General features: G+C 36.1%; 1 protein-coding gene across 7 annotated transcripts in view; it reads left to right on the top strand.

The window, feature by feature from the left end:
- NEDD4 (NEDD4 E3 ubiquitin protein ligase) overlaps positions 1–27,221 on the top strand; it is a 129,435-nt gene that overhangs the window by 71,546 nt on the left and 30,668 nt on the right. For all 7 annotated transcript variants that reach the window (XM_087859186.1, XM_087859187.1, XM_087859185.1 and 4 more), the window contains 3 exons: positions 20,592–20,642; positions 22,076–22,137; positions 25,065–25,167. In XM_087859186.1, coding sequence (XP_087715312.1) covers positions 20,592–20,642; positions 22,076–22,137; positions 25,065–25,167 — 216 coding nt within the window. The remainder of the gene's footprint in view (positions 1–20,591; positions 20,643–22,075; positions 22,138–25,064; positions 25,168–27,221) is intronic.

The following is a 27,221-nucleotide window of genomic DNA, read 5'->3' as shown; positions in this document are numbered from 1 at the left end:
GTTTTGCTATTATTTTTTGTTTCTCTTTGTTATTGGGCATTTTCCTTCAGGTGTCTGGTGAACCTTGGCTGTCTCTTTATATTTGAGAGTGAGTCACTACCAAGTAATCTGGAGATTTTGTAATTGTGTGAGGCTTTTAGACTGGTAGCTTTCATCATTGGGAACTTGTGACTGTCAGTATCTAGAGGTTTTTTCTCAGAGGTCAGTTTGCTTCCCCCACAGAAGAAACTTGCAATGATTGCCCAGTTATGTTCCTTTTTTATTTTTTTTTTTTAAGTAGGCTCCAATGTAGGGCTTGAACTCAAGAACCTGAGATCAAGACCTGAGCTGAGATCAAGAGTTGAATGCTTCATCCACTGAGCCACCCAGGCTCCCCACCCAGTTATGTTTTATAGCCATGGTTAGTGATAAACTATGGATGAAGGTGATTTCTTTAGGTTCTGAAACTGAGTCCAGTTTGGTAAAACCACGCCTTAAGAGTGATATTTCCTTACCAAATCCTTAAGGTATTGTTTTTGTTTTTTGTTTTTTTTTTAAAGATTTTATTTATTTATTTGACAGAGATAGAGACAGCCAGCGAGAGAGGGAACACAAGCAGGGGGAGTGGGAGAGGAAGAAGCAGGCTCATAGCAGAGGAGCCTGATGTGGGGCTCGATCCCAGAACGCCGGGATCACGCCCTGAGCCGAAGGCAGGCGCTTAACCGCTGTGCCACCCAGGCGCCCCAAGGTATTGTTGGTAACTGATTTAACTTACAGTAGGTGAGGTACCTGATTTTCATGCCTGTTGTCTGAATATACGTTGTGTGTATTCTAGAAGTGAAGATACTCCTAGAAAGACTAAAGTAAACATTCTTCGTAATAGAATGTGTGGTTTCCTTGACATATCTCCTAACTTTCACATCCTTGGCAATCCATTTAAATGTAATACCCATGATTGTCACTTCTGAGGAAGAGAATGGACCTATTAAAAATGTGTTTGGGTAGAGGACACGAAGGAAGAGGCAATAGTCATGGCTTCCTAATGGAATGTGATATTGGATGCTTGCTGTCACTTGAACTTGAAAGTTTAACTATGATTTTTTTTAACTTGGAGAAAATCCTGATATATTCTTTTCAAAACTCTTAACCCTATATCTGTGAAAGCTTAAATCAGTTAATATCATACTATGTATCGTATTTCAGAAAACTCTCTGTGACAGTATCTCCATATTAGAAATAAAGCAATGAGCTCAGAAGAGTTCAAATGATTTACTCAAGATTATAAATTTAGTAAATGTCGTATTTGGACCCATACTCAGCTCCATTATATATTTTAAAACACTTTTCTACTACATCACTAGCCGAGGTCTTTCATCCCATCCTTTAGTAGGAGGAATCTACAGGATAAAGCTGCTAGGGGCAGGTTATTCTAGTAAAAATAGCATCAGAAAGAAAAAAAGAAATAAGAGTTGTCTAAAAGAAGGTTTCCATTTGGGCTGAATACAATCTGATGAGTAACTTTTACACTTGGACAGAGTCCAGGTCCTTTCTTATTGCCATTGTTGAGTGAAAGCTAAGTGTGGGGATTATGATATGAACACATTGGAGAACCAGTTTATCTTTCAAATATTTCTTATTCTATTCTTCTGATTTGTGACCCAACATTTTTAGTTACTTTGTTTTTTCTGATTAATTTAATTTTACGTATTAATTTTTAAAGATTTTATTTTTAAGTAATCGCGACACCCAACATGGGGCTCAAACTTACAATGCAAGATGAAGAGTCACATGGTCCACCGACCGAGTCAGCCAGGCGCCCCCTGATTAATTTTATTGATCAAATAACATATTATATGTTTCTACCTCTTTTAACACTGTTTAAGAATTTCATTATGTTCTTTTTCTTCAATAACTGTTTTAAACTACCTAAATGACTATAAACCACTTATCTTTTTTTCAATTACATTTAAACTTTTTATTATGGAAAATTTCAAACACGCAAAAGTAGAAAGAATAAGACAACAAGCCCCTTGTGTGCCCCCAATAAACTCCCAGCTTCAGATATAATTATCGACGTGTTGTCAATCATGTCATCCATCTTTTCCCCTCCTTTTTTCTTGCCTGGATTTTTTTTTTTTTTTTTTTTAGTAAATCCCATACATCATATAATTTTACCTCAAACACTTTAGAGTGTATCTGTAATGGATTAAGAACCATTTAAATATATAAAAACTACAGTGCAGTTTCACGCTTAACAAAATTAACACTAGTTCTAAACTGTTTTGACTGGATCTCTACCTAAGTCATCGAGGTCATTTTAGTAATGACCTAGCTCAAGATGGATACCTCTCCTTTAACTTGCACCTGTCTGATTCTTCACCTCTCTTAAGATGTTTATTTCACTTTGGGGCTGAGCATGTCAATTATTTACCATTGGTAAATAGTCATAATTTTTTAAAGATTTTATTAATTTTTTTTGACAGAGAGAGAGACAGAGACAGCGAGAGAGAGAACACAAGCAGGGGAAGTGGGAGAGGGAGAGCAGGCTCTCCGCTGATCAGGGAGCCTGACATGGGACTCCATCCCAGGACCCTGGGATCATGACCTTTGCCGAAGGCAGATGCTTAATGACTGAGCTACCCAGGTGCCCCTTAATCACATAACTTTTGATACTATATTTGTTACCAATAAACTGAGGCTTTTGCTTTGGAACCTAAAACTAAGGTTATTGTTAGGACCTGGAATTTATCACCTAAACTGCACCTTACCTCAATTTTAAATCACCACAAATCTGCATTTAGGGTTTAAACATCTAGGATACCCCATTCCTCATCCATGGATAGAATGAAAATGTACACAATGATGAATTAGCTATATTAATTCCTCTTATACTCCTCTGAGTCTTAATTTCATGTTTATAAAGTATGAAATTTATGAAACTTGGCAGACTTGTCTTGAGGACTGAAAATTTCATGTCTGTTTGGCAGATAGTTGGTGTTCAGGTAAAAAGGAGCTATTAGCTACCTTATAATCTGTTGTAAGAGTACATAAAGTTGTAAACTGTAAAGTACCACAGTGTGTGAGATAGTAATTGTTGTTTTATATGTGTACTAAGTGAATCTTCTATAAATTGAAGAATCCATGTTGACAGTTATGTAATAGGAAATACGTGAAAAGAACACATTAAAAACCACTGTTGGGGGCGTCTGAGTGGTACAGCCAGTTAAGCGGCTGACTCTTGGTTTCAGCTCAGGTCGTGATCTCAGGGTCCTGGGATTAAGCCCTGCGTTGGGCTCTCTACGCTGAGCGCAGAGTGCGCTCAAGACTCTTTCTCCCTCTCACTCCGCGCCTCCCTCCTGCTCGTTCTCTCTCAAATAAATTATTAAAATCTTTAAAAAAATAATTAAAAAAGTAAAAAACACAGTTCACCCTTGAACAATGTAGGGGCTAAGGGTGCCGATCTCCCCAGTTACCATGCAGTTGAAAATCTGCATATGACTTTTGATTCCCCCAAAATTTAACTACTTTAAGTCTACTGTTGACTGGAAGCCTTGCTGATTGACAGCCAATTAACACATATTTTAAATGTTATATATATATTATATACTCTATTCTTATAATAAAGTAAGTTAGAGAAAAGAAATGTTATTGAGAAAATCATAAAGAAGAGAAAATACATTTACAGTATTGTACTGTATTTATAAAAGAAAAAAAGAATCCACATTTAAGTTGACCTGTGCAGTTCAAAGCCCTGTTATTCAAGGGTCAACTATAGCACAAAATACAGACTAGAAATCTGGGGAAGCACTTCTTCGTAAGACTCTCTCAAAGATCAAGATATATTTTCAAAGAAATACATTTTTTCAAAGCCCTATTACAAATTAAAGCACAGATCCTTTTTCTGATACTCAATTTTGATATGCATATTCTTGGGGGGAAAACTTTGTCAATACTAGATGTACAAAAGAAATATGGAAATAAATAAGAATTATACAGCAAATCAACAGAAGGAGATAATTAGCAGCTAAAAAGTCCTATCTGTGGGCCACAGAGCCACTCTTTATGCGTCAACTGGCAGGTCTAAAGAAGGTGACCCTATTACTTTTTTTTATCCCTCATTGAAAATAGTGGTTCGGACATTATCTTATTGACTTTATGTCATTGATAGAGTCAGTTTCTAGCCATAAGATGATAGATTCTTTCTTTTCAGTTTATAAACTAAAGAATTCCCAATCTCTTAATTGGTGTTGTTTTCACTGAAGGCACTTTATTTTTTAGAGCAGTTTTAGGTTCACAGCAGTAGTGAGCAGAAGGCCCAGGATTTGCTGTATTCTCCCTACTCTGAAACATGTAGCCTCCCCCACTACCAATAGCCTCCACCAGAGTGGTACATTTGTTACAATTACTGAATCTGCATCGGCACAACGTTATCATCCAGAGTCCATAGTTTAATTTCGTGTTCACCCTTGGTGGTGTACATGCTATGGGTTTGGACAAATTATAATGGCCTGTATCTATCCACCACTATAGTATCCTACAGAGTAGTTTCACTACCTAAAAATACTTCATGCTTTGCCTCTTCATCTCTATATCCTCTAATCCCTGGCAACCAGTGATCCCTCTACTGCCTTGATAGTTTTGCCATTTCCAAAATGTCACATAATTGAAATCATACAGTATGTAGTCTTTTCAAACTGATGTCTTCCACTTATTAATATTCATTTAAGTTCCTTCCACATCTTTTCATGGCTTGATAGCTTTTTTTTTTTTCTTTTTCTTTAAGTACTGAAGAATATTCCACGGTCTGAATGTACCTTAGTTTATTTACCCACTCGCCTACTGAAGGACATCTTGGTTGCTTCCAAGTTTTAGCGGTTGTGAACAAAGCTGCTGCAAATGTCTGTGTGTAGGTTTTTACGTAAACTTAAGTTCTCAACTCTTTTGGGTAGATACCAAGTAATTCAATTGCTGAATCTTATGGTAAGAGTAAGTTTAGTTTTTAAAGAAACTGCTCAACTACGTTCTGAAATGGCTGTATTATTTTGCAATCCCACAGTCAGGGAATAAGAGTTCCTGTTGTTCCGCCTCTTTACCAGCATTTGGTGTTGTCAGTGTTCTACATTTTGACCATTCTAATGTGTGTAATCATATGTTGTTATTTTTTTTAAATTTGCATTTCACGACATATGACGTGGCACATCTTCCCCGTCATATGCTTATATGCCATCTGTCCATCTTCTTTGTTGAGGTGTCTGTTAAGGTCTTTGGCCCATTTTTTAGTCGGGTTATTTGTTTTCTTATTGTTGATTTATAAGCCTTCTTTGTATATTTTGAATAATAGTCCTTCACCAGATCTGTCTTTTACAAATATTATCTCCCAGTCTGTGACTTGTGTTTTCATTCTCTTGACAGTGTCTTTGGCAAAGTGGAAGTTTTTAATTTTAATGAAATCCAGCTTATCAATTATTCCTTTCATGGAGCATGTCTTTGGTATTGTGTTTGAGAAGTCGTTGCCAAATCCAAGATCATCTAGATTTTCTCCAGTATTATTGGAGTTTTATAGTTTTACATTTTATATTTAGGTCTTTGACCCATTTTGAGTTAATTTTAATGAAGGATGTAAGGTCTGTGTCTAGATACTTTTTTTTTTTCATGTGAATATTCAGTCATCCCAGCATCATTTGTTGAAGAGACTGTCTTTTCTCCGTTGTATTGTCTTTGTTCCTTTGTTTAATATCAGTTGACTATTAGGAGATGGGGTAACTGGGTGATGGGCATTAAGGCAGGCACTGGATGTAATGAGCATGGGGTGTTATATGCACCTGATGAATCACTAAATTCTACCTCTGAAACTAATAATACACTATATGTTAATTAAATTGAATTTAAATAAATTAACAACAAAAAAGATCAGTTGACTATTTATGTAGGTCTATTTCTGGGCTCTCTATCCTGTTCCATTGAACTCAGCCTATTCTTTCATCATTACCACACTGTCAGGATTATCATAGTTTAATAGTGAGGTGGTGTCATTCCTTCAGTTTTGTTCTTGTTCTTCACTATTTTGTTGACTGTTCTTTTGCTCTCCATATAATTTTTAGAATCAAATTTTGAAATTCACAAAATAACTTGCTGGGATTTTGATTGAGATTGCATTAAATCCATAAATCAAGTTGGAAAGAACCAACGTCTTCACAATATTGAGTCTCCTATCCGTGAACATGGAATATCTCTTCATCTGTTTAGTTTTTCTTCAAAGTCATGCATCAGTCTTGTAGTTTTTCTTATAGATCTTGTATTTGTATTTTGTTAAGTTTATATTTAACTATTTCTGTTTGGGGGATGCTAATGTAAATGATACTGTGGTTTTAATTTCAAGTTCTACTTGTTAATTGCTAGTATATGGGAAAGGAATTGACTTTTCAATATTAATCTTGTGTCTTGTGACCTTGTGAAAATTGCTCATTAGCCACAGGAGTTTTTTTGTCAAATCTTTTGGATTTTCTACAAAGACAATAATATCATTTGCAGTTTTATTTCTTCTTCCTCAATCTGTATATTTTTAATTTCCTTTTTTTTTTTAAGATTTTATTTATTTATTTGACAGAGATAGAGACAGCTAATGAGAGAGGGAACACAGGGAGGGGGAGTGCGAGAGGAAGAAGCAGGCTCATAGCAGAGGAGCCTGATGTGGGGCTCGATTCCATAACGCCAGGGTCACGCCCTGAGCCAAAGGCAGACGCTTAACGACTGCGCCACCCAGGCGCCCCTAATTTTCTTTTCTTATTATATCAACTAGGACTTTTGCTACAATGTTGAATGGAGTGGTGAGAAGGGGGCATCTTTGCCTCGTTCCTGATCTTAGTGGGAAAGCTTCTAGTTTTTCACCAGTCAGTATGATGTCAAATGCAGGTTTTTTGTAAATATTCCTTATCAGATTGAGGAAGTTCCCCTCTATTCCTAATTTACTGAACATTTTTATCATGGATTGCTGTTGGGTTTTGTAAAATGTTTTTTTCTGTACGTATTGATATAATCATGTGATTTTTTCTTCTTCAGCCTATTGATATGGTGGATCATAATAATTGATTTTCAGTGTTGAAATAATTTTGCATACCTGGTCTAAATCCTATTTGGTTATGGTGTATAACTCTTTTTATACATTGTTGTATTCAATTTGCTAATATTTTGTTGAAGATTTTGTATCAGAGCTCATGAGAGGTAATAGTCTGTTGTTTCTTTCTTGTATTATCTTTGTCTAGTTTTGGTTTTAGGGTAATTCTAGCTTCATGAATGAATTAGGAAATATCCCCTCTGCTTTTGTCTTCTGAAAGAGTTTATAGAGAATTGGTAAATTTCTTCCCTAAACGCTTGGTAGAATTCACCAGTGAGCCCATCTGGGCCTGGTGCTTTCTGTTTTGGAGCATTATTGATTATTGATTCAATTTCTTTTATAGATATAGGCCTATTCAGAGAGTCTATTAATAGTTGTTTTAAGATATCACAGTTTTCAATAATAGCACTATTTTCATTTAAATTCATTTTCATTGAGTTTATAATATTTAAAAACATTAAATCTTCTATTATCTCTCTATTTTTTAATGTTTTTAGCAAAAGATTACATTTACAAAAGGAGACATCCCATTGTGCCCATTTCTCTTTATATTAAAATGTTTGGTTGGCAGTTATCAATAGGATAAGAGCAAAGTAACTCAGCTATTATAATTTCATATTTGTATAGTTACTATCTTTGGGATATTCATAAAAATTCAATTTTATATAATTCATATAAATAATTTTGTGCACCTGGTGGGGTTTTAAGAATATCCTTCTTATAGTTATCCTTCCCTTTATTGAAAGAAATTATGTATTTAGCTCTTGGGATTTTTTTTAACCTGCTAAAATTATTTTGGATATTATCCTGAAATATCATTTAAAAATTTTATCAGACAGGTGGTAAAACTGCCGAAATATATTGTACTGATAGAAGCCATCAAATCTGCATACTCAATACATGTAACCTAAGTTTTCCCAAGATTCACCAGACTGCAGGTGCTAGTGAAGACAAAATGACAGTTATAACCCACTGCCGAAATATATTGTACTGATAGAAGCCATCAAATCTGCATACTCAATACATGTAACCTAAGTTTTCCCAAGATTCACCAGACTGCAGGTGCTAGTGAAGACAAAATGACAGTTATAACCCAAGTTTCACTGAGTTAGCCCTTCTCTTCTGTCCACAAAAGATCCCAGGCAGCTGTAAAGTACTCTTCACTATTTCTGGGATTCCAAAGAGATGGCTACCATGCACTCTTGAACAAATGCAGTCCAGTTGAGCAGTGCTATTGCTAGATTTGTATTTACAGGCATCATCACTTTGGGGTACGGCTGTGTCCCACTGGGCTCCTTCCTTTTCTTAGGGTGACTTATTTCCCAAAGGAATACTTAACAAAGTTTAACTTAACATTTCTTTAGTTATGATAAGCCAAACTGATTTTTTTAAAAACTGTAGTCATGATTCCAAATACTGTATGGTGAGGGGTAGTTAGTCAGCTCTGGGGATATGTCTGAATCTCTGGGCAAACAATGAAAGTAAAAGTTTAAAACCAGAGAGTGTTGTTTTACTAAAAAATTTGCTAGAACCTCGCAGTCCAATACAGTGGCCAGTAACCATGTGTGGCTATGGAGATTTAAATTCCTTTAAATGAAATCAAATTTTAAAATCCTGAACTTCATCTGTACTAGACACATTTCAAGTGGTCAGTGGCCATAAGTAACTAGTGGCTACTGCATTGAACAGCACAGATAGAAAATATTTCTGTTATTGCAAAAAGTTCTATTGGATAGGGTTTCTCTAGAACATTGCATCCTGAGCCTGAAGGCATTGATGCTCCTGTAGCTTTGACAGTGCTCTAATCTATTGAGGAAGGCACCGGAAGCTGCAGTGCTTGGTAGCTGTGATGGCTGAAGGAATGGAGTCACATCTTAGTGACCTTATTTTTCTTCACTGGTACCTGCTGTTTAAGCAAGGAACATTTGGTTTAAAGGAATCCATTGAGTTCTTATTTTCTTATTTTTTTTTTAGAATTCTTTTATTTTTTTAAAGATTTTATTTATTTATTTGACAGAGAGAGACAGCCAGCAAGAGAGGGAATACAAGCAGGGGGAGTGGGAGAGGAAGAAGCAGGCTCCCAGCGGAGGAGCCTGATGTGGGGCTCGATCCCAGAACACCGGGATCACACCCTGAGCCGAAGGCAGACGCTTAACGACTGAGCCACCTAGGCGCCCCATGAGTTCTTATTTTCTTAAACAGTAACTCACATCCTTTCCCAACTGCCCCCCTGTTTTCATGGATACATTATATTCTTCAATAAAAATTATATGAGTTTTCAACCCTGGGGGAAACTTTAAAAACTGTTTATAGATCAGCTAAATTTACATTTGATCAAATGATCAGGTAATCAAATCATAAGAATAATCAGTTTCTATTTCTGAAATTTTTTCTAAAAACTTAAAATTTCAAAAGGTTCAAGTTGTTAAAGAAAACATTTCTTTCTACCAGTACATAAGTAGTCTTCTGCCAAAGTTTACAAAAAATGAAGAAGAAAAAGGAGGAGGAGGAGGAGAACAAGAAACACTGGGAATCATTTGATGATAAAGTATTTTCTTTGTCGTTTAGAGATATTCTTGGGCCAGTCCCTTCAGATTCTCTCTTAATACATTCATTTTACTGACAATAAATCTTTGATAGTATTTGCCAGTCACTGTACCTTGTTTCTGCTTAATACTCTTTGTTGATTAGGGAAAATACTACTGAAACTCCAGCAAAAATATTTTAAAATATTTTTTTGTTGTGAAATACAAAAGAATAGAAGACATCATCCCTACTTTTGAGGAAGACAAAGAGAATATGTAAAGTGGTTTTAAGTTAAGGATCAGAGAGTTGAAATGATGGTAGCCTCAAGGCTTCTTGCCTGGAAAGTTTGCAGGAGGATCACCTCGTTCAAGTAGTAAGAAAACTTGAATGAATCCTGACTTGTCATGGGTATTCTCCAGACCCACGACTGCTAGTTGCTGTTGAATACAGTAAAGAAACATGTAGTATGAAGTCCAGTGGTTTTTGGATTTCAGATTCAGTTACCTTTAAAGATGACTAAACTAAAATCTGGAGCAATTGACCAAACAGTGAGCTAAATAATGACTTCCTACTAGGAGCCAGACACACTGGTAAGCCCAGCACAATGTGGCAAAATTTAGGGATTATTTTTAATCTTCTCTATAAACGTTTTTAAACATTCTTAGGTTATATATATTATATATATATTCTTAGGTTATACCCCAACATTAAATGGGGTAGTTTTATCTGAATCTAAGTGTGGATTTCACCTCATGGGTGTATTTTTTAAATTTGGGCATAGTATTAATAGGAAATCAGGGTTGTAATCTCATGGGACTTGAATAATAGATTAATTTACCAACTGTGTGCAGATTGCAAGTGGTGGATTCCATAGGCCAAGGGTGGGAGAGTGGTTCATGGTCACCAAGAGCAGATAGGAAGGCTAGAGACAGTGTAGGGAAAAAGCCATACTACTCTTTCATAAGGAAGACGGCCCCTTACCAAAGAAAACTGGGTGAAAACCTTTTTCTGAGAATGAAAAGCCAGTAAATGAGCCAGGAACATAGCCATAGTCAGAGCAGTGAGAAACATGAACAGGGAATCAGTATAACAATCTGCAGCCCAAACATTACCAGGTTATCACACTGGTGGCAGAAAACTAATTCAAGTCCAGGTTGAAGAAGGCAGTCAGACTGCAGGGAATTGAGCGGATCATTTAACCCTTTTGATTTTTGCTCCAACAACGTTCAACATACTAACCCCCCTGAAATGGACAAGTGGGACTTAGTCTATTGCCTAAAAAGGAAAATCTGATACCATCTTCTTTGGGTGTTGTAGCATTTCCCGTCACGTTGCTGATTTGGTTTCACAACGCTAGAACTATTAAGTAAGTTCTCTCCACATCAGAGAGTACTTCCTGTGGTCTGAGTAGCTAGTTTTTATTAATTGACATAAGGACGATATATTCTAGTAAGTCAGACCGTGTCAATTTTTAAAAAAAAAAACAATTTAATAATTATTTGGAATACAAGAGAACTCTTATACAGATGTTAAAAGATACAAGTTAGTAGAATTACAGAGGAGGAAATTAGCAACTTAGTCTCATCAAGAAAAGTTCCATTAGAATGGCTTGGAGCTGGACCTCAAGAATAGGATTTACACAGGCAGAGAGAGAACAACTTTCTAGGAAGCATGAGTGAGTTTGAGAGGGGGAAATTTAGGATTTGTTCAGCAAAAGCATGGTACTCTGTTGGGGGTCTTATATTAAAAGATGAGGCTGCAAGGTAGATTGGAAATGCTAGGAAAGGCCTAGTATCCCATGCTAAGCAATTTATAGTTCTTCCTCTGGACCAGGATTTTTGAAATGTGTTCCTCACCAGTCTGTAAGATACCCATAGTAACCCATTCCATTGAGAAATAAGTTTATATAATGCCACATGCTATATTTCTTAGAATGTCACAATGCACACTAGTGAAGTCCCTAAAGTCCTACAGGAAATGAACTTTTGAGTTTTGTTTAACCAAATGTTTCCCAATTATGTGACCACCTTTGGCCTCATTTAGTACCCAGCAGATCTGTGATTCTTCAGAACACACTGGGGAAGTGATGTTTATTTAACAGCAAGTCTTCAAAAGTTTTGAAAAGAAGATTGTTAGAATTAGAAAACAGGTTTTTATTTTTGCAATTTAAGCTAAAAGAAATACAAGAACCTGACTCCTTTTGCTTCTTTTAGAGGAATTCTGTTCTGTTATCTTGAAGCGTCTTCCTTCACATTGTGTGTTATCTCCAAATTGCCAAATCCATTTGGAAGTAGGCAGGATAAAAATAGGTACATTTAGATGCCCTGCTCATTCTTCTTTAGCTGTTATCATTGTTTACTCTTCCTGGGTCTCTCTAGAAATTGACTTGAATAGAGCTGTGGTTCTCTCGATAGGACTACTGGATCACCTGCATGAGTATCACTTGAGGACTTGTAAGAACTACAAATTCTCAGACCCTGCCCCAGAAGTTTGGAAAACCACTTGAGTGGACTAACTCAACCCGAATCCTTTGAAACTCTCGATTAAGGCTGGAAGCAGAAACCTCTAGATTACTTTGCCCTTTATCCATTTTAAAGTGATGATTTTAGTTCATCTTCTCACACTTACTTGTTTTTAAATTAGTATCTGAGATTTTACACAGCTCTTTGGGTCTTAGAATTAAAGTCCCTAGATCTTTCTCAACAGTGGGAGCTATCTACTAATTTCTCATTTAGACTACAGATAGAATTCTCCAGAGATTAGGAGCTTCAGTCTCTTTAAAACTTTATTTATTTATTTTTTTAAAATCCCCTAATAGCTTGGCAGACATTCCTAGAAAGAAAAAAGTAGTAACATAATTTACTGGAGCTCAGAAGGGTGAATGTGTGTGTCTGTTTATTTTCAATCAAGAATGAATATTTTTCTCTCTGGAAGGAAGAGCCTTGTCCCTTTTATCAGTTATCTAATCGTAGGTATTTCCTGGTAAAATTATAACTTTATACGTTTAGTCCTCTTGTAATTTTCCTTTGCTTGGAAATATAAATGTGAAACAATGGAGAAAATTGATGAGCCCTTCACCTTTTGTGAAGGGGAAGAAAGTTGTAACAAATTCAAAACTTTCTTCTTATCTTCTATAGTCCTTTGGTTTAGGGGCCTACAATAGAAATTGCTTAACACAGTCTGATTCCTGTTCTTGTCGGCTTTAAAGTCCTTCTCTTCAGTAGCATATTTTTAAAAGATGGTTTGTATTTGAAAATCCTCACAGTAGATTAGAAGCTAAACTTTAAAGCATGTAAAGATAGAGGAATGTATCCAGCTAAATCATCAGTTTTCACAAGCCTGTGGTAATTATCAAGTGGAGACCTCTAAAGAAACTGAAATTCAGAAGATAGTTCAAACTGAAACTGATTTAGACAGTGGCCTCTCCTGACTTCCTACCCCCATCTATTAGGTAAAAATCCCTTTAAAAATATGGGAGTTGCTAAAGGCTGTAGAACACATGTACCCAAATTTTCAAGCAGCATGAAGCTATTGTCAAAGGACAAGTACAGTGTGTGTCTTATAGTTAAATCTACCAGACAGGCTGGCTGGCTGGCTGAGCAGATCTCAAACGTGGGACGTTGAATGTTTGCTTTAAGCAAAGACATCCAGTTTCCGTAGCACTATGATTTTATAGCCTCGATCAGATGATACTGTTTGTTTAGCTAACACCGTTTTCCCCTCAACATACTAAAAAGATTGAATCAATAAATCTTGAACTTCCAGAAAAACGTTTAAAATAAGCAGGTCATACTATAGCGTGAGTTAGTATGGAAGGAGGAAGGCAGAGGCTATGCAAATGTAGTTTTAGTTAATAAGATCTGCATGTGTTAGAAAATAGGTAAGCTAAAGTTAGAGTCGTTTTTTATGTTTTCTTTAAATTTATAACCTCTAAGATGTGTGAATTCATGTAGTATAGATTGTGAGAGGAAGGATGTTTGTTAAAAATAAGAGTTTTTTATGAAGTTTTGGAAGCAGAAAATATTGGTCCCTCATTTTTTTAAATGCTATAAATGGGTCCATTCATAAAAGTTTTACTTACTTTCCTCAGATAGTCACATGAGCTAATACCCTCTGTGTCAAGATGTCAACTTTTCCTGTGTTCGAGCAAATATTTATCATCTTAATATAAATAAAACTTTAAGCTTACCTACTAGAAAGAGGTTTTAGGTAATTTCACTCCTATTGTCTCTGTTTCAGAGCTTTTTACTCTCATCTTTTATGATCTCTGGAATATCTCTTGATCTCTTGACTTAATTTAAAAATGATTAAGAACAGTTTGAATTTATTTATTTATTTATTTATTTATTTATTTATTTATTTATTTATAAAGTGGGCTCCACGCTGGGTGTGGAGCCCAATGTGGGGCTTGAACTCACAATCCTGAGATGAAGGCCTGAGCTGAGACCTGGAGTTGGATGCTTAACCAACTGAGCCATAGTTTGAACATTTTTATAGCTATGGGTTTATAGTTTCTTTCTTCCTGCCTGCTCCAATTCATTTTTTTTAGAGTTTGAGTGATCTACACAGAAGAATCATGACATTCACACACCGACGATGTGAGTATAGCCGTGTGGACTGTAGTTACTGGCACTGAGTAAGACACTGATTCAGATGCACACCTTTGATCTTGATTCTTTGGTCTTTGAAAATTTATATGTGGTTTGGGCTTCCTCTGGACCCGATTCCCTTCTGCAACATCCAGTCAGCTGAGATCTGTTTCCACTTCGGATTAGTTCAGGTTAATCGACTTTATTATTGCACAAAATTAAGATTATCTTAGGTATATATGCAATATAAAAAAATAGACGTTTATTCATTGAGGCATTGCTTATAACAGGAAAAAGATGAGAAACAACTGGAATACCTGTCAATAGGAACTTCTAGTGAAATCAGTTTTGGTGTTCTATACAATGGCATACCGTCTAGCCACAGGTAAAGCCTCTCTATGTGGTCTGATATCGGACAAAGTCCTAGAGAGATTGTTGAAGAGAAAAAAAGTAAGATGCATAACAGTGTGTCAAAGAAAACTGAATAGTTTCAGACCCAAACATACCAAACACACAAAAATAGCAGCTATTGCCTCTTGGAAGGACAGAGGGTGGAATTAGGTAGATGGAGGCTGGGAACCTTTTTCCTTTTAATTTTGTACCCTGTGTATGCATTACCTTTGTTGTAAAATTACTTTAAAAGATCATCTTGATTAAAAAAAAAAGTGCTGATGGCTTAGTCTGCAAACTGAGATTATGCTATGTTTAACATATAAAGTTATTCATGTATAAAATTAATTTTAGTCATGTATAAAATTCATTTTCACTGATTAAAAAACAATTGAAAGTAAAAGTTGGATATTACAACAAAAAAAACTTTGACTATGTTGTTTGGTTTCGATTGTACAGAAGTGAGTCTCCCTTTATTATTTTGCCTTATACAGAAGATTTGCCCAGGGAAATTATTTCTAACTCCAATTTAATGGAAATTTTTTAAAGGCAAGTATTCAGTATTCTTCAAAGCTATGACACTTTGTTTTTAAATTGCTAATATTTTGTAACATTGGGTTCTCTTAAAGCAGAAATGCAAACTTATCAAAGTTAATAATAGTTTGTTCTTCTAAACTTAGAGCCATCTATAGTTCTAATTGAAGTTTTGCAAAAAGAGCAATTTGGATTTTTTAAAAATTCTAAACATTGTTTAAAGAAACTGAAATTCATACCTTTAAAATATTAGAAAATGTATTATTTACTGATGGAACTGTGCCCACTACAGGATGGTCCTGTTTAAAATCACCTGCTGTTCTAAATTCTTACTCAGATTTCAGGTGTTTTAAAATTACTTATATTTTATCAAGTGCAGATTTGCTTTATGAAGTAAGCTGCATGCAGTTCAAATATAGGTAATAACTCTTGCAAAGAAATGCTTGATATTCAGAATTTGGAACAATTGGTTGGCTAGAGAAACATTAATGAACATCACAGACTGACTTGCTTTCATAGGAATGAATTTAAAACTATTGCTTTTTCTTTGTAAATGGAAAAAGAACCTCTAATTGTCCTATATTTATATCAACCATATGTCCCAGACTTTCCAGGATAATTCCCAGTTTCATATTCTCCATCTTCTCAGACCATGTATATTGACTTTTAGTTTGGAAAATTTGTTCATTCTTCTAATATTAGGAATATAGTTCTTTGGGACCATTTCATTTTAAGTGGAAGTTAAGAAACTCATTTCAGATCACTTGTTTTAAAGAAGGAAGATGCATTGCAAATTCTTAAAATGTGTTTTTACATCCCAGAATTACTTGAGACAAGGAAATTTTCATTAAGTGGGATTTTTGTTCTAGGCTTTTGTTCACAAAATGCAATCAGTGAACAAGGAACCTGGAGCAATATATGGAATGAGATGTTTCCTATCTGTCCCACAGTGACAGGCACTGCTTCAGCAATGGAAACTGAATCTGTAGGGAAGATGTCTAAGTTAAGAGATTTTGAGAAATAAGGAGCACAAAAGTACATGAAAAAATGTTCAACGTCATTGGCCGTCAGGGAAATGGAAAAAGAAACACAATTAGATACTGTCTCGTACTGGCTAAGAGAGCTATATCAAAAAGCTAAGTAATAATAAGTGTTGTTGAGGATATGGAGAAATTGGAACCCTCATGGAAATATAAAATGGTACCGTCATTTTGGAAAGTATGGCAGTTCCTAAAAAGGTTAAACGGAGTTACCATATGACCCAGCAATTTTACTCCTAAGTGTATATCCAAGAGAAATGAAAACATATGTCAGCACAAAAACTTGTACTTGAATGTTCATAGCAGCCTTTTTTATTGTAGCCAAAAAAAAAAAAAAAGGGGGAACAACCCAAATGTCAATCAACTGATAAATAGACAAATAATAGGATATATCCATACAATATAACATTCAGAATTTAAAAAGGAATAAAGTATTGATACTTGCTACAATGTGAATGAACCTTGAAAACATTATTGTAAGTGAAAGATGCCAGTCATAAAGGACCACATATTATATGACTCCGTTTATATGAAATGTCCAGAATAGGCAAATCCTTGGAGACAGAAAGTAGATTGATGGTTGCTTAGGGCTAAGGAGAGAGGGAGGAAACAGGGAGTGACTGCTAATAGGTATGGATTTTCTTTTTGGAATGACAAAAATGTTCTAAAATTGATTGTACATGTTAAGTGGGTGAATTGTATATTATATGATTTATAGCTCAATGAAGGTGTTATTTTAAGAGGGAAGGTCTTTTACTCACTGTTGGAGGCATTCTGTTTTATACCTTCTTTATCAATGGCTCTCATCCAGGGACAGTTTAGCCACCCAAGGGACATTTGGCAATGGCAGGAGACATTTTTAGTTGTCACAACTGGAGGAGGGGTGCTACTGACATCTAGTGGGTAGAGTCCAAGAATGCTGCTAACATCCTTCAAAGCTCAGGACAGCCCCCACGACAAAAAAAATTATCTGGCTTATATTGTCAATAGTGCCCAGGTTGAGAAATCCTGTTCAACTGTGTTAACTCCAGTGGTGATTGACCACAACCATGTTTTTGAAGCACTGAAAGATCATGAATTATCAAACAGATAGATGTTTACTCTGTTCAGTTTACTAAGGGCAAGGCTATTCAGTAGGACACTCCCCCCCAAAGAAGTGGAAGCCCAAACTAAGTTAATTAGATCATTCAATTAACCAAAATATTTTATTCCTCAGTCATCCTGATTAGGATTTTTTATATTTTGTTGTATTTTACTGTCTGTCTTTTAGCTTCTTAAAGATCAGATTTACAGAGTATAACCTCTAGTTGCAATAAAAACAGTAATAAAGAACCATACCATAGAACAGCCTTGAAGGTATAACTAAAAGCTAACTTGTCCATTTCAAAAATTATCAACTCAAGTTCTAAAATAGGAATATGGCCCTAAACTAAACTAATCGGCTAGGCTTCAGTCTCCAGCCATGTTCCTTTTATTGTATGAACCTGTTTGAAATGTCTATAGACTGTTTTATTGGAAAAGGAGCAGGGGCTTCATTACAGAATCCAGCATTTCAAGTAAAACAGCTAACATTTATTGAATGCTTATTGCATGCTGGGTATTGTGCAAGCGCTGTGTGTATATTATCTTATTGAATTCTAACAAAACCCTATTAGGTAGATCCAGTTATTCCTGTTCTTCTGGAAACATCTTTCTTATAGCCATCCATCCTCCAGCTCCAGTATGCACCGGTTTTTCTGTAGATCTTACACTGTTGATATTCTGAAAGTTCCCTTCCCCATCATTTAGGGGATCCTCTTTTCTTGTCTCCCATTTTGAATCTCCTGCATCTTCCCTTAGCATGATGTACTCCTTTATTTTGGAGGAATGTATCCTCTGTTACCTTACTAAGAACACTAGTGTCTGAACACATCTTTATTCCACCTTCATTATTAAAGAAGATATTTTGGTTGGGTATAGAATTCAATGTAGGAAGTATTTTTCTCCCACAATTTAGAAGACGTTATTGTCCTTCAGTTTTGTGTATGATTTCTTTTGTGTCTCTCCAGCTCTAAAAGCTTAGAATATCTTTATCTCTGGTACTCTGAAATGGCACAATGATGTGCCTTGCTGTGCACCTTTTTTTCATGCATTTTGCCTAACACTCAGTGGGACCTTTCACTCTCAGAATGCATCTGCTTGAGTTTAAGGGGAGTTTCTTAAAATGCTTCTCTGATAATTTCTTCCCTCTTCTTTTTTCTCTCTGGAGTGCCTGCTATTTAGATGTGAACTTAAATTTGTCCTGTAATTTCCTTATTTTGGGAATAAGTCTTTTCTTTTGTCTTTTAGTTCTACTTTCTGAGAAATTTCTTTAAGTCTATTTTCCAACTCTATATTAAACTTTTTATTTGAGTTATATTTTTAATTCCCAACAGAATATTTTTTTGTTCTCTAAGTGCTTCCTTTTTTTTTTATAACTTCCTATTCTGTTTGACAGATGTTTCATCTCTTACCTCTGAGAATGTTAATTATAGTTTTTCTAAAGTATTTCTCCTGCAGTCTGACTTGATTCCGATTCTTCTGACTCCCTTCTTTCTGTTTGGGTTTTTTTTGGGGGGGGGGTGTTAGGTCTCTTTTTCATATTATATAGGCTTTCCTCAAATATTTAGTGGTCCTTAACTGTCCATAATGTATAAGATTCTGATGTTTATTGACTACTGACATGATGAACTGAGAAAAGTGCCAGTATTACTTTTATGATATTGCAAAAAAATGCATAACCTAAATTCAGCCATGAAGAAACATCACATGAACCCAAATTGATGGATGTTCTATAACTAGCCATTATTCTTCAGAAGAGTCAAGATTATGAAAGACAAAGAGACTGAGGGTATTTTCCAGATTAAAGGACATTAAGGAGACATGATAACTAAGTGCAGTGTGCGATACTGAATTGGATCCTGGAGTAAAATTAATGGGACAACTGGTGAAATTTGAGTAAGGTCTGTAGATTAGCTAATAGTGTTCCTGGTTTTCCATACAATTCAATAGCAAACAAACAAACAATCTGATTTAAAAAATGAGCAGAGGATCTGAATAGACATTTTCCCAAGAAGACATACATATGGCCAACAGAGCCAAGAAAAGATGCTCAACATTACTCATCATCTGGGAAATGCAAATGAAAACCACATCAGATATCACCACACACCTGTCAGAATGGCTATTATCAAAAAGACAAGAAATAATAAGTGTTGGTGAGGATGTGTCGAAAAAGGAACACTTGTGCATTGTTAATGGGAATGTAAATTGGTACAGCCAATATGGAAAACAGTATGGAGATTCCTCAAAAAATTAAAAACAAAATTACCATATGATCCAGCAATTCCACTGCTGGGTATTTTTCCAAAGAAAATGACAACACTAACTTGAAAAGATATCTGCACCTCAGTTGCATTGCAGTGTTATTTAGCCAAACTATGGAAACAGCATAAGGGTCCATCAGTGGATGAATAGATAAAAAAGATGTGGTGTGTGTGTGTGTGTGTGGTATATATACACCACATACATATATATATATGTGTATATATATGGTTTTATATGTATGTGGTATACACACACACTCACCAGGTGCCCCTAATGACTTTTTTTCTTGATACTTGATCACATTTTTCTGTTTCTTCACATGTTTAGTAATTTTTTATTGTATACTGGCGTGGTACATGATTGAGACAGTAAATATTACCATCTTTCCCTGAAAAGTGTTGACTTTTGTTCTAGCAAGTTGTTAACGTAGCTGATACCCAAATGCTATCTCCCCTTAGGTGAACATCAGCTGAAATCTAGGCTCAGTGTTCCAGCTTCTGCCTTTCATATATACAGTTCAGTGATCAGCTAAGAATTTGGGTAGAGTTTATGTATAGATTTGGAGGGACTTCTGTGTCTTCTTTCCTTCAGAGATTGTCCCCCTCACTTTCTAATTAAGCTGTTAACCTCAGACTAGGTCTTCATACTCCTCAAATGAGTAAGATGTCAGATTCCTGCTTGAGTTCTAATCATACCTCCATATGAACTGTGAAGTACTCTGAAGTACTATCAGGTGAAAAGTCATGGAAATATGAACCCTACGCAATACAGTTTCTTCTTTCAGAGATCCACTCCCCTTTGGTTTCTGCTTGCTTGTGGTAACTCTATAGTGCTTCCAAATAGTTTTTATATCTTTTCAGAGTATATAATTATTATCTGCAAAAGGATCAGTCTAATATACTCTATTCCGCCATTATCTACCATATTCCCTTTTATTTTCCATTGATATTGCATAGGATTAAACAACAACAAAAAAGATTTCTACCTTTTTTGGAAATGATGGTAATAGCTCATCAGTTTTTATAAAAACACTGAGCACATTACTAATCTTATATTTTCTTCTTTTTCTTGTAGACAAGAGATGATTTCCTAGGTCAAGTGGATGTTCCTCTTTATCCATTACCGGTTGGTATAGATGTCTAGGATTTTAATTTTTGTGTTTATTCTTTTTTTTTCTAATGAACACTTACAGATGTACAATGTAGTAAATGTAAACATTTGATTTGCAAAATGTGTACTGTTATTATTTCTTGAGCATATTATTTTCTGAAAACTCATCTCAATTTTCCATTTGAGTTTTATTTCCAAGATTCCCTTACATGAACCCCAATAAGAAATAGCTGCTGAGGTTGGTTGACATCAGGAAAGCATGTCTGAGGAAAATCAGTTTGGCAATATTCTGCTGAATAAGCAGAATGGGGAGAGCTTCATCTCACAGAAAGAACCTAAGATCATTTGCGACAATATGGGCATGAAACCGAATGTGGTCCAAGCATATAGCAACAATGAAGGAAGATAAGATTCAGGGAACATTCCATAACAAAACACTATTGAGCCAGGTTTCTGACATGGAGGTTGAGAAAAAAAAAATAAAAAGTAATGATAATACAGGTTGAATTTGGGAGATGAAGGTGGTGTCTCAAGTAGGAAATGTAGGAGGAAAAGCCATTTTGTTTTGAAAAAGGATGAATTTATTTTTGGCCATAATGAATTTCAATAGAAAACAGTAAAAAAGGAGGCCTAAAGTGGGCAGCTGACAGAAATAGAAAAATCAATTGTGTAGAGAAAGAGGCTGGGAGGGTTGAGAGTTACCGCATCGAGGTAACAACAGAATCTCTGAGAATGATGGGCTGTCCAAGTAAGAGAGATGAGAGCATCAAAGGCCAGACATTGAGCCTCAGTTAGTGTGGGTCAATCGGAGGAGAAGACAGACAAGGAGAAACAGGAAAAACAAACAAGTAAAATAATGTCATGAGAATTTAAGGAAAGAGTTCCAGGACTGAATGGGTAGTTCATGCAAAATGTAAGAGAGAAGTAGAGAATAATGAAAGCAAAGGGCTGTTGAACTTGATATGAAAGAGAAATAATACTTTTTTACTGTATCAGTCTTTTGAGATATTTATTGGCTCCCCACAGTCTTAGAGATTACAAGATTTTGATGATGTATTTAATCCAGTCTCACTTTCCAGGCCATTTCCTCTTTTGTTTTCCTAGAATGGCCTCTATGCTCTAAGCACGCCCACCTGCTGACATTGTAGGTCTTCCATACTCCTTTGGGGCGCCAACATCCTCTACTTTGTTTCCACTTCTTCCCTCCGTTGGCTGCACAGTGCACAGTGCAGCCTGTTTGGTACGCGGTGTGACCGCTGCAAGTCCTAGGGTGCAGGAAGGTGAAAGCTCTGTCAAGCTACCAGTTATAACCATTTCATGAGCTAAAGCCACATTTTTCTCACCTCTGACTTCAGTTATGGCTTAGATCACAGTTCAAGAATATTCCTTAAAAGTACATGTTTTTGGTGTTTATAGATGTATCTTGAAAACCCACTGTTTTATTCTAGACAGAAAACCCAAGACTGGAGAGACCATATACGTTTAAGGATTTTGTTCTTCACCCAAGAAGGTCAGTAAATATAAAATAATAACATATTAATTTTTAAAATCTCATTATACATTATAGTAGCCTCTTTGGAAATTCAAAGTTTAAACCTTTGTAAATAAGCTACTTCTTATTTTTTTAAGCTTTAATGTTATTTCTTTTTTTTTTTTTAAGATTTTATTTATTTATTTAACAGAGATAGAGACAGCCAGCAAGAGAGGGAACACAAGCAGGGGGAGTGGGAGAGGAAGAAGCAGGCTCCCAGCAGAGGAGCCTGATGTGGGGCTCGATCCCAGAACGCCGGGATCACGCCCTGAGCCGAAGGCAGACACCCAAGGACTGTGCCACCCAGGCGCCCCTAATGTTATTTCTGATTAAAAACGTAATATATGCACAGCACAAAAAGTTCTGAAAATCCAGAAAAGTATTTTTCATGCTTCTTGGGAAAGACTTGTCCCCCTAATATTTATCAGACTAGAAGGTGGAAATTTGTTATCATTGTTTTATTATTCCTTTTATATCTTAAGGTGTATGTAATTTTGTCATACTATCCTTTTAAAGATCAAAACCATTAGTTCCACGAAAAGCAATATCCAACTTGATGTGTGCAAAACCAACTTCAGGAAAACCTAACTACGTCTTGCATATGTTAATAAAGAATATTTCAGAAAACTCAAACATTTAGAGAAAATAACATGAGCAAAGACTAGAATTTAAAACCTAAATACCATGTTCATAACTCGATTTTCTAAGCTGAATTATTTGATTCTGGTTAAAATTTTTAAGCTTAAGCTGTAAATAAAACTGCTTTTGATCATCTGTACCACAGAGTCAAGTAAAATCTAGTGAAGCCATGTATGGATTTACTGTCAAAAAAGTCACAGTCAGGGGCGCCTGGGTGGCTCAGTCGTTAAGCGTCTGCCTTTGGCTCAGGGCGTGATCCCAGCGTTCTGGGATCGAGCCCCACATCAGGCTCCTGCGCTGGGAGCCTGCTTCTTCCTCTCCCACTCTCCCTGCTTGTGTTCCCTCTCTGCTGGCTGTCCCTGCCAAATAAACAAATAAAATCTTAAAAAAAAGAAAAGTCACAGTCAGAATAATGGAGTATATCTGTACATGTGTTCAACAATACTTGTCTTGTTTTTAAAATGAGAAAATACATTTGAAAGATATACTATGGGAACTTAGTAAAATTTTTCATTTAAAAACATTGAATTACTCTTTGTAATATAAATTACTAAAGCAAAATAAAAGGGACAGTGCTCTCTTACTATTTACTTTCTATAAAAGAAGTCATATTTAACTTCTGTAGAAGTCTTGGAATATAAATCTCTTTTCTTCCTTTAGTTTTAGACTGCTTGTAGCATCTGCATGCCAAGAATAAATAATATTTTCTTCTCTTATTTGATTGTCCTAGTAGCCTGCTTTTCATTTGGTCAAATGCTTTCTAGGATCTTTATCTTTAAAAACTATAATTTACATCTTCTGTCTGCACTGGATATCACTGCAAGTGCAGAAAGAACTTTAAATCAATAGAAAATGTACTACATTCTTAGACTTTCTGAGTCCCATGAAGTACAAACCCACACGCTTATTGTCTAGTTGAAAAGACGTAAGGGGCACCTGGGTGGCTGACTGGATTTTGGCTGGGTTCATGATCCCAGGGTCCTGGGATTGAGCCCTGTGTCAGGCTCCCTGCTCAGCAGGGAGTTGGCTTGTTGCTCTCCCTCTGCTCCTGTCTCCACTCTCACTCCTTTTCTCTCTCTCAAATAAATAAAACCTTTAAAAAAAAAAAAGACTTTAAACATATCACTGTAGAGAAACTCTTGTAAAAACCATTATCTGAGCAAGTTTTCTGTATACCTCTGTTATAGCAACAAGTCAGTGTTCCCTCCCCCTTAAAAATGGAGACAAAAGCCACCTTAGTGACCTTAGAAATAAACATCAGGGATTCTTCTGACCACTCAGGAAAGGTACAGTTTCCAAACTCATGAGAACTGTACAAAGAACACCTAAGAGATTAGGTGGGGTGGGGAAGAAAGTATCTCTTGACTATAGAATAAAAGATGGGATTTTTTTTTTTTGTCAAGAAAAATAGGGGTAATGGGTTACATAGCTGATATCTGTAAAAATCACCAAAATATCTATACAGAAAGTGAGGACAAGGAAAGATTTCTTAAGTAAGTAGGGTGCTAGAGTTGGTGGGGGCAATACACAGATTTCAATTTTTTTAAGTATTAACACAATGGACGGCGACCTTTAGCTTGGACAACGCATTATTCAAAGAGGTGATACAAGATACATTATGAAAACAGAGTAGATAAAGTAATGCATGATAGATTCAAACAGCTGTCAAAGAAAGACAGTAGGTCTCTGACAGTTAGTAGGCCTTGCTCTCTACTTTCCTGTCAGTCTCTACAGTCTGACTACATTAGTATCCCCACAGCATATCTCTGAGGATGCCTCTCCCTATCCCCCAACTTCTCTGGCTTCACCGTGTGTGCAAAGTAAAATCGGAAGTTCTCTTGTTTCACAAGGACCTCATCTCTGGATCATCCCTACCTCCTCTATGTATCCTGTAGGCCCGCCAAGCCCGTCGAAAGCCCTGGCTTTCCCATCTGTTTCCTCATTTTCACTCTTTTCTCCACTCGTATGCTTTTCCCTTCACTGGCACGGACCAAAATCCTCCCCAGTCTGCTGGCTCCCACTCAGATGCAGCTGCTCACGCGCCTTCTCCCTGATCTGTCACTCACATTTCCTTAGTATCTTATTTATTTCATCACTTTTATTTATGTTTGTTACACTTTCTCCACCACTCACTCCTTTGCCTAGATATCTTCTGTTCTCGAGGTTGTCTTTGGGTCTCCTCTAGTAGCTAGTAAGTATTCAATAAACGTATTAAATGAATGCTTTTCTTCTTAAAGTTTTGTGAATAATTATTTTCTTTTCTACAGTCACAAATCAAGAGTTAAAGGTTATCTGAGATTAAAAATGACTTATTTACCTAAAACCAGTGGCTCAGAAGAAGATAACACAGAACAGGCTGAGGAATTAGAGGTGAGATTTTATAAATATGTGGTTCAACTGAAAAGAAAATATCTCATTTCTTCTTTTACTATACTTTGAAGAAAAAATAACTTTATTCAATGAAGTTAATGTGTGCAATAAAAATTATTTGCATGGGCCTTTGTTTATTGTACCCAAGCATTCATTAAACATTTCTTCCTTCTAAGGACATTTTTGTAGCCATGAACAGCCATTATTGATGGCATTCTTAAAGGTTAGTGAATAGAGAATACAATGTTTATAAATGAAAGCATTTATTGTAATTAAGGAATTAACTCTTTCCATTTTTTTTTCTAAAACCATGTCCTATCCCCCACCATTAAATTAAGAATACAATTTACTTTTTGTAAGTTAAATATATGGAAGTTTTGAGAAGACTCTACCCATTAGGAACTCTTTTATGAAATGTAATTCTTGTTCCTTTTCCTCTCCTGGTTGGGGTGAGGATGGGAGGGCCTGAAGGAAAGGAGGAAATGAGAGAGGGAAAGAATTCAAGTGATCCAGTAAGAGGCCATATTTATCTGGGGCAAATAGAATTTAACAATCTTCATGGATTACAGGATAAGAAGAAGCCCTAGTTATGTATTTGGGCAGAGCTACAGGCATCGAGATTAAGTGAGGAAGAGGCAGAGAGCATGTATTTGGAATAGAATTGGATGGGGATTTGGAGGCTGGAATTCTTGTCCCAAGCTCTGCTGCGAGTGAGCCAAGTGACCTGTGAATTGTTGAATGTCTCTGAACCGCAGGCCCTTCATTTGTAGAATGACAGTATTGTACCGGATGACTTCTAGGGTTTCTTCCAGCAGAAAAATTCATGATTTGAAAACGGGACCCTAAAACACCTGCCTCTTGATATTCCCACTGAAGCAACATTTCCTGAAAGTACACGGCATATTGGCATCAATTTGCTTTGAAGAGTTTTCTTGTGTGTGCCCTCCTCAGCAGTCATGCCTCTTTGGCTGAGGGTCTGGTTAAGCCTCCAGAAGAACTGTAAAGCTGAGGGACCTCCCCCCGCACTGGACAGTACCTCACATACCCACATACCTTGAGAAAGAAAGCTTGAGAACAAGCCATGCTTTTGCAGCAGAGCTTTCTAGGAATTTTTTAAGTAGGCTCCAGCACAGGGCTTGAACTCACAACCCTGTGATCAAGACCTGAGCTGCGATCAAGAGTCAGACACTTAACTGACTGAGCTGCTCAGGTGCCCCTCTGGGAAGTTTTTATATGCACTGATAAGATTTTACTTTATGGGAAAATCTGTAATAATAGAAGGAAAGAACATTTTTCTTTAAATCACAGAATATAGTTAGCCCTTAATTTGGCAATCAGAAAACGTGGTATCCTCTCTTAAGTCTATATTTGCTTATTTGATTACCTTTTCTTTTTAGTTTTTCTCTGATTTATCATATAATAATCACTTTTTAAAAATTTTAGCTATTTATTGGGTCAGAGTTTCTCCGCCTGGCATTTTGGTGCAGGGGGCATCTTTCATAATGGAATTCTGTCTGAAATGAAGGATGCCTGCCACAAAGAAAGGAAATTCTTTATTTAGTAACTAAAAAAAAAAAAAAAGTAACAGCATTTCATTATTTCGGAAGCTGCTCCAAGTTTTGCCCACACACGCCTATCATAGGTGCCTCATTCACAGTTCAGTTGCTGTGGGTAGACTTCCTTGGCTTTATTTTGTGGTCTCAGGTCTCAGTGTTTGAATTCTCAGAATGCACCTTATAATTTCAGAGATGTAAGCATGTAGGAGTTTACTTACTAAAGGCCCTCAGAATCCAAACACATGAATCTATGCTTATTTATCTTCTGTGTAGCTAATGACCAGAGAAGTCTTGTCTTTGACATCTAGTTTGTAACTGAATATATAAAATTCTACTATTTAAGAGAAAACAATTGTCATTTTCAAAAGACACTCGCTCTTAGGCAACCTGTATTCCTTAGTATGTCAAAGTCTGGCTGTAATAGATTATTATTTAACATTTGATTTTTGTACCCTTTGCAAGTTTAGATTTAGTTGTATGTATTTTGCAAGACTAACG

Source organism: Ursus americanus, chromosome 36, assembly GCF_024610735.1.
Source record: "Ursus americanus isolate L20-20 chromosome 36, mUrsAme1.1.p, whole genome shotgun sequence".
In the NCBI taxonomy this organism is placed as follows: Eukaryota; Metazoa; Chordata; class Mammalia; order Carnivora; family Ursidae; genus Ursus; species Ursus americanus.
Note: the sequence above shows the minus strand (reverse complement) of the source record. Positions and strands in the feature narration are given on the sequence as shown.